Here is a 12,584-nt window from a genome sequence, read left to right on the forward strand (position 1 = left end):
ATTAAGTATGATTAAATATGAATATTGTATGAAAAGGCTAATGGGTGGGGGGCAAATCAAAGTTTTCTGATCAGTATTTTTCTGCTTTTAGCATCGAGCCTCTGTCCTGAATTCGGGTACAGATCTTGGATGTGAGCATCCATTGGTTGACTACACACCTCCGAGCTACTTAACGCTTCTCTACACCGACCTTGGAGTGTTGCCTACATCAGCTGTTACTGAGCATCTCATAAAGCTCTATACATAATATGTATAACATAAGAATAGAACAATATATGAGCCTTACGTGTTCTGGGAAAACAGTTATGCTCATAGTCACAGGAAGAGTAAAGTCGAATCACAGTGAAGACTTCATTGAAAATGATATGGTGACAACTCTGAAATAAAGGAATAATTTTGATTCATTGTTTTGGTATCAAATTTGCTTCCAGGGTGAGTATTTGTGTTATTTTTTCTGTTCATGTGATCTAGAGTTGAAAATACACTTTTATGGATCCTTAAATTGATTTAATGCTAGTTATGCATTATGAAATTAAATGGGATTGTTTGAATCATGACACTGAACAATGAGAAATAATGTAAAATGTGGGTGAAACTTCTTTGAAGCCTTGAAGCAAAGTGGCTGGTTTACCGGTGGAAACTATTTCAGTGCAACTAGAATTCAGCTTATTTTTTTTGAAAAGCCATGCTTAAACTATTTCATATTTATCACTTTTGTATCATTTGGTTTAGGTACTGTGTCAGATTTAGATAAGTTTATAATTAAGTTCAAGATAAAAACATGTAATATAAAGGATTTGGTTTAGAGAAAAGTCGATTACTTCTCTCATAATAATGGGATGTAGCAAATACATAATAAGCTTAAAGAACAGAAACTTGTAACTACATGCACAAAAAGAATTTGGGAATGGCTTAAGTATGATGGACTGTGAGTAACCTAAAATTTAAGAATAAGTTAGATAAGGTACATGCATGTTTTAATCTGTAGAGATAATCATCAGTGAAAGTAACTGTTATATCTTTTATAGAATAAATATATACACCAGATAAATTCTTTTTGCAGTTCCATTTCAGGTTCTCCTAAACACATCTGCTTTGGGTAAATGACATCTCGGGGTTTGGGAATAACACATCTTCAGTAAAGATTATTTGGTAATTCTAGAATACTGAACACACGTAATAGTACTGGAGACAACTTCACCTTGGCCTTATTATTATGGCATAGAATAACCTCCAAAATTTGGATTGATTGGGGATATGGGTCTTCCCAGAATTTGGAATAAAAAGAATGCACCATTAGAAAAACTAATCTCTCTTATCTTGACCAAAGAAATATGAACATCTCACACAGTCACAAAATAATCATACAAGTAAAAACAGTAAATTTAATGAAAGCCAACTGAGCAAAAAGTAATACAGTACATATAATTTATATTAAGGCTGTATTTTTTTTTTTTTTTTTTTTTTTTTTTTGCCGCTGTCTCCCGCGTTTGCGAGGTAGCGCAAGGAAACAGACGAAAGAAATGGCCCAACTCACCCCCATACACATGTATATACATACGTCCACACACGCAAAATATACATACCTACACAGCTTTCCATGGTTTACCCCAGACGCTTCACATGCCCCAATTCAATCCACTGACAGCACGTCAACCCCGGTATACCACATCGCTCCAATTCACTCTATTCCTTGCCCTCCTTTCACCCTCCTGCATGTTCAGGCCCCGATCACACAAAATCTTTTTCACTCCATCTTTCCACCTCCAATTTGGTCTCCCTCTTCTCCTCGTTCCCTCCACCTCCGACACATATATCCTCTTGGTCAATCTTTCCTTACTCATTCTCTCCATGTGACCAAACCATTTCAAAACACCCTCTTCTGCTCTCTCAACCACGCTCTTTTTATTTCCACACATCTCTCTTACCCTTACGTTACTTACTCGATCAAACCACCTCACACCACACATTGTCCTCAAACATCTCATTTCCAGCACATCCATCCTCCTGCGCACAACTCTATCCATAGTCCACGCCTCGCAACCATACAACATTGTTGGAACCACTATATATATGTATATATATACACCATCAGGAAAAGAAATATGAAAAAATAAAGCTGGGAAGCAATCACATCATTAAATTTGTTAGAAAAAGACAAAATGAAGATACTGCAGGTAGGTGCCGACGAGGAAGTGGTACCAGGGAAAGAAGAAATGGAGTGGGTATTCTGAGTGACTGCTGAATGTGTTAAATGATAGGGTGGCAGATGGGGGTGTTTCGGATGATGTGGCATGTGAAGTGAGAGAGTCATGGCAAATGGTTTAGTGAAAAGAGAAGGTGGTGAATGCTTTGTGAAAGATGAAGTTTGATATGTGGCTGGATTGTTGTTGAATTTCTTGAGAAATGGGCTGACAATATTGATGATTAGATAAGATTTTCAGTGCATTTATGGCATAAGGTGACTTGCCTGTATAGTGCCATTGCATAAAGGTATGGGGTATAGAAGTGAATGTTCTAATACAGAGGTATAAATCTGCTGAACATACCTGGTAAGTTGTATGGAAGGAAGGTGATTGCATGCACAAAGCATCAGGCTGGGGAGGAACAGTGTGGTTTCAGGAGGGGTAGAAGATGTGGATCAGACAATTGCTTAGAAGTGTGGGTGAGAAATACTTAAGAGAGAGAAAGGGATTTGTTTATGGCATTAATAGACCTGGAGAAAGCATATGATAGGGTTAATAGAGATGTTGGGTGGAAGGCATAACAAATATGTGGTGAAGAAGGAACTCTGCTGGAAGCGATGAGGAGTTTCTGTTGACAGAGTAATGCCTATGTGCGAATAGGAAGAGAGGAGGGTAAGTGGTTGAAGGTAGGTCTGTGACAAGGGTGTGTAATATCTACATGGATGTTTACTCTGTTTGTGGATGGTGAGTTGAGGGAAGTAATTATGAAAGTGTTGGAGACAGGCAAGTTTATGGTATGTTGGGGGTGGTGGTGCCTGGAAGGTGAGTCATTTATATTTACTGATATCATAGATCTAATGATAGACTTGAGTGAGAACTACAGAAGTTCATTTCTGAGTCTGGCAGTGTGTGAGAAAGTAAAAAGGTAAGTTAAGGTTTTTTTTTTATTATACTTTGTCGCTGTCTCCCACGTTAGCGAGGTAGGGCAAGGAAACAGATGAAAGAATGGCCTAACCCACCTGCATACACATGTACATACATGTGTATGTTAAGGTTTTTTATTGTATTATTATACTTTGTCGCTGTCTCCCACGTTAGCGAGGTAGCGCAAGGAAACAGACAAAAGAACAGCCCAACCCACCCACATACACATGTATATACATACATGTCTACACACAGCACATATACATACCTATACATCTCAACGTATACATATATATACACACGACATATACATGTGTACACATGTACATAATTCATACTGTCTGCCCTTATTCATTCCCATTGCCACCCCGCCACTTATGAAATGACAACCCCCTCCCCCCGCATGTGCACGAGGTAGCACTAGGAAGAGACAACAAAGGCCACATTCGTTCACACTCAGTCTCTAGCTGTCATGTATAATGCACTGAAACCACAACTCCCTTTCCACATCCAGGCCCCACAAAACTTTCCATGGTTTACCCCAGACGCTTCACATACCCTGGTTCAATCCATTGACAGCATGTCGACCCCGGTATACCACATCGCTCCAATTCACTCTATTCCTTGCAAGCCTTTCACCTTCCTGCATGTTCAGGCCCTGATCACTCAAAATCTTTTTCACTCCATCTTTCCACCTCCAATTTGGTCTCCCACTTCTCATTCCCTCCACCTCTGACACATATATCCTCTTTGTCAATCTTTCCTCACTCATTCTCTCCATGTGACCAAACCATTTCTAAACACCCTCTTCTGCTCTCTCAACCACACTCTTTTCATTACCACACATCTCTCTTACCCTTTCATTACTTACTCAATCAAACCACCTCACACCACATATTGTCCTCAAACATCTCATTTCCAGCACATCCACCCTCCTCCACACAACTCTATCTATAGCCCATGCCTCACAACCATATAACATTGTTGGAACCACTATTCCTTCAAACATACCCATTTTTGCTTTCCAAGATACCGTTCTCGACATCCACACATTTTTCAACGCTCCCAGAACTTTTGCCCCCTCCCCCACCCTATGATTCACTTCCGCTTCCATGATTCCATCCGCTGCCAAATCCACTCCCAGATATCTAAAACACTTCACTTCCTCCCTCAACCCTACTGTACCTAATAACCTTGCTCTTATCCACATTTACTCTCAGCTTTCTTCTTTCACCCACTTTACCAAACTCAGTCACCAGCTTCTTCAGTTTCTCAGCCAAATCAGCCACCAGTTCTGTATCATTAGCTGTATCATTAGCGAACAACAACAGACTCACTTCCCAAGCTCTTGCATCCACAACAGACCTCATACTTCTCCATCTTTCCAAAACTCTTGCATTTACCTCCCTAACAACCTCATCCATAAACAAATTAAACAACCATGGAGACATCACGCACCCCTGCCGCAAACCAACATTCACTGAGAACCAATCACTTTCCTCTCTTCCTACACGTACACATGCCTTACATCCTCAATAAAAACTTTTCACTGCTTCTAACAACTTACTTCCCACACCATACATTCTTAATACCTTCTACAGAGCATCTCTATCAACTCTTATCATATGCCTTCTCCGGATCCATAAATGCTACAAACAAATCCATCTGCTTTTCTAAGTATTTCTCGCATATATTTTTCAAAGCAAACACCTGATCCACACATCCTCTACCACTTCTCAAATCACACTGCTCTTCACCAGTCTGATGCTCTGTACATGCCTTCACCCTCTCAATCAATACCCTCCCATATAATTTACCTGGAATACTCAACAAACTTATACCTCTGTAATTTGAGCACTCACTCTTATCCCCTTTGCCTTTGTACAATGGCACTATGCAAGCATTCCACCAGTCCTCAGTCATCTCGCTATGATTCATACATACATTAAATAACCTTACCAACCAGTCAACAATACAGTTTGTTAAGGTATGTAATGTTAAAGTTACGAAGTTTAGTTGGGGAGAGACAGATTGGCTTGAGTAAGTTTGAATGGAGAGAAGCTGGAAGATAGGGAATGTTTCAAATACCCAGGAGTGGATATGGCAGTAGATGGAACCATGGAAGCTGAAGTCAACCATAAAGTGGATGAGGGAGATAATGTCCTGGGTGTCATAGATGAATGTGTGGAAAAAGAGGTCACTGTCAGTGAGGGGATAGATTTGTATGTTTGATGGTATAGTGGTAACAGCAGTGTTGCTCGGATGAAAGGTGGAAACCTAGCATCAAATTGCTTAGAAGAGTTGGATGTGTTGGAAATGAAATGCTTTAAGAACAGTATGTGGTGTGGGGAAGGTTGTGTTCACCATTTGACTTGTATATTGATTGAATGATGTTCCTATCGACTGCCTCTTCTCTTCCCGCCATTGGTAAAAAAGCTTGTTTACCAGTGGCTTCTTAGCTACATCTCTTCCTTATATATCACCAGACTGTTCTGTGTCTTCTGTCTCATTCTTATATCTTCCCTGATGATGTGATCATTACACAAAAGTGCACTTGGGAACTTATCATGTTTCATATTCCTTGTAGTTATTAGCAAATACTAGATCACATGCACCACTGTGACTTCTTGCAATGTGTATATATGTATACATGCAGGAGGGTGAAAGGCGGGCAAGGAATAGAGTGAATTGGATCGATGTGGTATACTGGGGTCGATGTGCTGTCAATGGATTGAATCAGGGCATATGAAGTGTCTGGGGTGAAACCATGGAAAGTTCTATGGGGCCTGGATGTGGAAAGGGAGCTGTGGTTTCGGGCATTATTGCATGACAGCTAGAGACTGAGTGTGAACGAATGGGGCCTTTGTTGTCTTTTCCTAGCGCTACCTCGCACACATGAGGGGGGAGGGGGATGTTATTCCATGTGTGGCGAGGAAGCGATGGGAATGAATAAAGGCAGACAGTGTGAATTGTGTGCATGTGTATATATGTATATGTCTGTGTGTGTTTATATATGTGTACATTGAGATGTATGGGTATGTATATTTGCGTGTGGGGACGTGTATGTATATACATGTGTATGGGGGTGGGTTGGGCCATTTCTTTCATCTGTTTCCTTGCGCTACCTCGCAAACGCGGGAGACAGCGACAAAGCAAAATAATAATAATGATAATAATAAGTGTATATATGTGTAGGTGTGAGTATGTAATATATGTGTGTGTATGTTTACCTCTGTCTGTTTCCTGGCATAACCTCGCTAACACTGGAAACAGTGATCAAGTATGAAAATATATTTTATTATTATTTATTATACCTGATCGCCATCTCCTGCACCAGCAAGGTAGCACCAGGAAACTGACAAAGAGTGGCCCATCCTCTCCCATACACACTCATATATATGAATATCCATACACACACATATACATACATATACACTGTATGTCAATATATACATATCAATATATGCACATATACCCACATATACATACATATACACACATGTACATATTCATACTTGCTTGCCTTCATCCATTCCTGGCACTACCCCACCCCACAGGAAACAGCATCACTGCCCCTATGCTTTAGCAGGGTAGCATCAGGAAAACACAAAAAAGGCCTCATTCATTCACACTCACTCTCTAGCTGTCATGTGTAATGCATCGAAACCACAGTTCCCTTTTCACATCCAGGCCCCACAGACTTCTCCATGGTTTACCTCAGATGTTTCACATGCCCTGGTTCAGTCCACTGATAGCACGTCAACCATGGTATACCACATCGTTTCAGTTCACTCTATTCCTTGCATGCCTCTTACCCTCCAGTATGTTCAGGCCCCATTCGCTCAAAATCTTTTTCACTCCATCCTTCCACCTCCAATTTGGTCTCCCACTTCTCCTTGGTCCCTCCACTTCTGACACATATATCCTCTTTGACAACCTTTCCTTAATCATTCTCTTCATATATTCACACCATTTCAACGCACCCTCCTCTGCTCTCTCAACCACACACTTTTTATTACCACACATCTCTCTTATCCTTCCATTACTTACTTATATGAACAAAATGCCAGCAGGCTACACGTGGGAAGACTGAAAGAAAAGACACCAACTAAGACCAAAGGAGTGAAACTTGACAGCCATTGAAGTGCTGACACAATGCACAGCAGTCACTAAGATAAAGAAATGGCCAGAGATCCATGAGATAAAGAAAGGGACAGAGATCCATGAAAATGGGAATGCAGTTAGGTGAAATATAATGACAGATTCATTTTATAATATTTTATATAAATCATAATCCTGGATTTATAATTTAGTATCCTTTGATGTAAAAACAAATAATTTTTCTTCTGTTGTTCTTAGCATATGATGTACAAACATAAATTGTCTATTCTTTTGTTGTCCTATATCAGATCTGGATACTCATCAAAAAAATGAAGTGCTTTTGAGCAACTACAAAAGGTATTAGAAAGAAAAATAAAAGCTAAATACTACTCTTCCCTCTGGTTAGCTTCCTCTCAACTAAGCATAACAAATGTGGAAAGCTATAACATCAAACATAAAGGGATCAATAAAGCCTTTTTTTTCCCAACTTCTCTCACCTTATGAAAAAAGGCCATGCTTGCACACATTGTGCTATCATATAAAGTATTAAAAGAGCCTACAATCCACATCCATGCCCTACAGACTATTCCAAGATTTACCCTAACCACTTGCCATATACATATACCAAACCAATCCAGTTCATTCTGTCACATGCATGACTTGCACCCTCCTTTGTGTTCAAGCCTCGACACTTTAAAGTCTCCTTCACTCCATCCTTCCATCTCCTGTCTCCCTCTCTTTATTCCTCCCTCTGCTTCTTATAAGAAGATCCTTTTATTCAATCTTTCTTTACCTATCCTTTCCGTATGTCTAGACATATCCAACAGACCCTGGTCAGCTTTCTCAATCAGTCTGTATTTACTACCACACCTCCACACCGTCTATCCTCGTATGATAAGCCTACCTTACACCACATACTGTCTTCAGTCGCTTTATTTCCAACACATCTACCCTTATCTTTTCTTTTACATTCAAGGCCTAACTCTCAAACATAAAACGCTGTTTATACTACTATATCCTCAAAAGTAATCCATCTTTTCCCAAGCAAACTTTGACCCCTCCCTTCACATACTCGTTGATGCACTAAGAACTTTGACCCCTCTTCCATCCTACAGCTCACTTTAACCTACATGGTTCCATCTGATGCCACATCCACTCCACTTCCTCCTGGTTCTCCACAATCAAGATAATCAAATTTTTACTCAAATGATTCTGTTTCATCTCACTACTGCATCCTACTTTTGTTCATATTCAATCTCAACTCTTCCTTATCACACACTTTCCCAAACTTTGTTACCAGCTTATGGAGTTTCTTTATAGAGTATGCATCAGATCCACATCATCAGCAAACAGGAACTGATTCATCTCCCATGCCTGCCTATCCTCTGTGCCCAACATACCATAGGCCTGGCCCTAATTCCATGACCTTTGCACTCGTGTCCCTCACCATCTCGTCTGTAAAATGCTTGAACATCCATGGTGATATAACCCTAATGCAGACCCATCTTCACCATCACCAGGTACCAATCATGCTCCCCTCAAAAATGTATCCTCTCAATGTTTTGTACTTCTGAATTCCTTTAAATTTGGCTAAGTACTTTTTTCAAATGCACGAGGAATCTAGCTGAATGAAAATTTTACCATATATCGAATGCGAGCTTGACTCTCCTTATAAATAATGTATTCATTATATTCAAAAACACTGTGGCTCCATCTCTTTTGGTTCAGTGGTTTCCCAAGAGGAACCACCACTTCTTTTCCTTCAAAGTTCATTTTCATGTACCTCTTAGGATCTGCAATAGAAAGTACAGTTTTGTTATCAATATGACACCATTTGAAATTATAAATTTTCAAAGATGAAAAAAGATTTCCATACTGTAGGTATAGCCATATGAGCATTTGAGAGAGACTTGCATGGTGAAGGGTTAAAACGATGCTTTACAACCCCCAAAACAGGATGTATCCACAAGGATCACTTTTTTACCACCGTAACACTCATGAGGTCAGCCGATGCTCATTTATAGCAACCAAAAACCATAAAGCACCCTGCCCAGGTCATTAACATCTTTGTGCATTGCCTTGCTAATAACATTAGCTTCTCCCATACAAGGGGTTAGTTGTGACCTTCTGGAATGAAATATCTGAGCTGTATTTTTTCATGGTCACATTTTTTGATGAGTTTCATTTTTGACATAAAACCAACTACGTTCTCCATGAAATTAGTTGCTCCTTTATGTAACACCAGGAAAAAAAATATTAAAAAAAAATATTTGACAATGCAAAGTTGTGCATTTTAGTTTTCAAGACAATCAACTCGTGTTTTCCTCAGCAGAAAACTAAGCAAAATAAGCGCTACATAACAAAACCACATATTTTTAAGCTTTTCATTGGTGAAATTGGAAACTTGATATAAATAATACTGAGGCTGATAAACTGAAAAACAATTAAAAAAGGGAGTAGAGAAATTTTTCCAAAACTGTTCACTTTTAGTTTTCCCATTATCTTTATTTTTCCATTTTTCTATAATTCCATTGGTTATCATAAGTGTCTAAGTATGTTATGAAGGTTTAAGAATTTTGCTCACATGTATGATTTGGGTGAAAGTGATTTAAAAAAAAAATAATATCTGTGTTGTATAACGTTACACAACATACTGGATGCATACAATATAATTTTTGTAGGATTATACTAAAATTATAAAACAGTATTTGACAAGAATCATCCCTTTTAGATGCTTGAGGAAGTTGTACAGGGTACAGTAGGGTATGTAGTTGTGATGGTATGGGGAAGAGGAGATGGTTGCACCTGTTGCAGTTCCTCTGTACCACTTGGCCCTGCCTGAGGAAAAGAGGCAACAGGTGGAAAGTTATGTTTCAAGGTGCAGCATGTCTGCCATGCAGTATCCCAGTGCCTCTAGGCAGAGTAACCAGAAGCTGATGGAACAGGCTTGAGCATATAGTTGCTGCCATCAGAATCAGGGTCGTCATTATCATACTCAAGAGCTGAATTCCCACGGTGCTTCGGCATCAAGTTTGTTGTCATCTAAAGGAAGGACCAGATGCTGGCCATATGCATGAATATTGTGGGGCATTACAATGGAATTAAACAAATTTGGTGTGTTGTTATAAAGGTTTAAATATCGTGCAATATAACAACGCACTTTTTATAACAGCACTTCACATCACTTCTGCAGAGGAATGAGACATTTTTTCTCTGTCCACACTAATGTCAGTTACAAGTTTGAACAAGAGAAAAATATTAAAACACACCAATAAACGTTTTACAGTTTCATAGCTGAATGATACTACAGGAGTGAGTGAGAGGGACTGACAAAAATTTTTATAAAGCGCTGGCACATAGCACCTGTTGAGGAATCTGCTGGGAAGTAAATTTTCCTGGTACTGGAAGAATTGCAGCCTTTGGCTTCAGGAATCTTTAGAAAGGTCCTATGTAAGACCAGGACTCTTTCATATGAATTGATACTGGAGTAATAATAAATAGATAAATAAATATATATAGAAAGACCTCTTTTAATTGAGCCTTCTGTAAAAGGTTTTTGTTTAACGACATGAGAAAAGAGTCATTTAGTAAATATATATAAATGGTCATTAAAAACAAAGGAAAAATGTTAAATAATCCATCAAATGTAGAAGAAAAGGTACCAATCGACATATCTGCCATCATCTCGGTTTACATTTGTCAAGTGCGTACATCCCACCATAATTCATATCAGTTCAGTCTAGATTACCCTCCATTTAGTTATCTGCTAAGTGTACTTACTTAGAGATCATGTTCAGCCCATCATGCTTGGAAAATGGTCTGACATGTGGCAAGGAATCTCATGGATCATGGATGACAGTCTGAGATGGGAGTCTTTTGCACCATTGTGGCCAAGTGGTTACATTCCATGTTTGTTGGGTATTTGACCCAGGTCTGAATTTAGGGACACAAAAAAGAGAATGGTTTAAAATGATTTCATGTGACAGTACATAACAGAGGTTTAAATAAATCACTGTATTGCCCTGGGAACTGAGTCGGAGGGTTTCTGATGCCTGAAAGTGGCCAAGTTTCCCTTAACCAATTAGGTCATGAGAGGAGGCGTGGAATCTCATGAATCATAGATGTTGGTGGGAAATGGGAGACTTCATGTGTGGCAGGGTGGCAATGGGAATGGATGAGGGCAGCAAGTATGAATATGTACATGTGTATATATGTATATGCATATGTCTGTGTATGTATATGTATGTATACTTTGAAATGTATAGGTATGTATATGTGCATATGTGGGCGTGTATGTATATATATGTGTATGTGGGTGGGTTGGGCCATTCTTTCATCTGTTTCCTTGTGCTACCTCGCTAACGTGGGAGACAGCAACAAAGTATAATAAATAAAGTAAATAGAAATGTTAAACAACCATGGAGACAACACACACCACTGCAGCAAACCTACATTCACTGAGAACCAATCACTTTCCTCTCTTCCTACATGTACACATGCCTTACATCCTCGATAAAAACTTTTCACTGTTTCTAACAACTTGCCTCCCACACCATATATTCTTAGTATCTTCCACAGAGCATCTCTATCAACTCTATCATATGCCTTCTCCAGATCCATAAATGCTACATACAAATCCATTTGCTTTTCTAAGTATTTCTCACATACATTCTTCAAAGCAAACACCTGATCCACACATCCTCTACCACTTCTGAAACCACACTGCTCTTCCCCAATCTGATGCTCTGTACATGCCTTCACCCTCTCAATCAATACCCTCCCATATAATTTACCAGGAATACTCAACAAACTTATACCTCTGTAATTTGAGCACTCACTCTTATCCCCTTTGCCTCTGTACAATGGCACTATGCACGCATTCCGCCAATGCTCAGGCACCTCACCATGAATCATACATACATTAAATAACCTTACCAACCAGTTAACAATACAGTCGCCCCCTTTTTTAATGGTTGTTTAATTTGTTTATGGATGGGGTTGTTAGGGAGGTGAATGCAAGAGTTTTGGAAAGAGGGGCACATATGAAGTCTGTTGGGGATAAAAGAGCTTGGGAAGTGAGTCAGTTGTTGTTCGCTGATGATACAGCGCTGGTGGCTGATTCATGTGAGAAACTGCAGAAGCTGGTGACTGAGTTTGGTAAAGTGTGTGAAAGAAGAAAGTTAAGAGTAAATGTGAATAAGAGCAAGGTTATTAGGTACAGTAGGGTTGAGGGTCAAGTCAATTGGGAGGTAAGTTTGAATGGAGAAAAATTGGAGGAAGTAAAGTGTTTTAGATATCTGGGAGTGGATCTGGCAGCGGATGGAACCATGGAAGCGGAAGTGAATCATAGGGTGGGGGAGGAGGCGAAAATCC

General features: G+C 39.4%; 2 protein-coding genes across 3 annotated transcripts in view; one reads left to right on the forward strand and one right to left on the reverse strand.

The window, feature by feature from the left end:
- eIF2Balpha (eukaryotic translation initiation factor 2B subunit alpha) overlaps nucleotides 1–1,051 on the forward strand; it is a 29,601-nt gene extending 28,550 nt beyond the window's left edge. For both annotated transcript variants that reach the window (XM_071696704.1, XM_071696703.1), the window contains exon 7: nucleotides 92–1,051. In XM_071696704.1, the coding sequence (XP_071552805.1) occupies nucleotides 92–247 (156 nt within the window). In that variant the 3' untranslated portion in view covers nucleotides 248–1,051. The remainder of the gene's footprint in view (nucleotides 1–91) is intronic.
- Nucleotides 1,052–6,490: 5,439 nt separating this feature from the next.
- Nucleotides 6,491–12,584, reverse strand: part of LOC139767430 (protein mono-ADP-ribosyltransferase PARP3-like) — a 28,432-nt gene continuing 22,338 nt past the window's right edge. The window contains exon 5 of the mRNA XM_071696811.1: nucleotides 6,491–9,004. Coding sequence (XP_071552912.1) covers nucleotides 8,832–9,004 — 173 coding nt within the window. The 3' untranslated portion in view covers nucleotides 6,491–8,831. The remainder of the gene's footprint in view (nucleotides 9,005–12,584) is intronic.

Source organism: Panulirus ornatus, chromosome 61 (genome assembly GCF_036320965.1).
Source record: "Panulirus ornatus isolate Po-2019 chromosome 61, ASM3632096v1, whole genome shotgun sequence".
Taxonomy (NCBI): domain Eukaryota; kingdom Metazoa; phylum Arthropoda; class Malacostraca; order Decapoda; family Palinuridae; genus Panulirus; species Panulirus ornatus.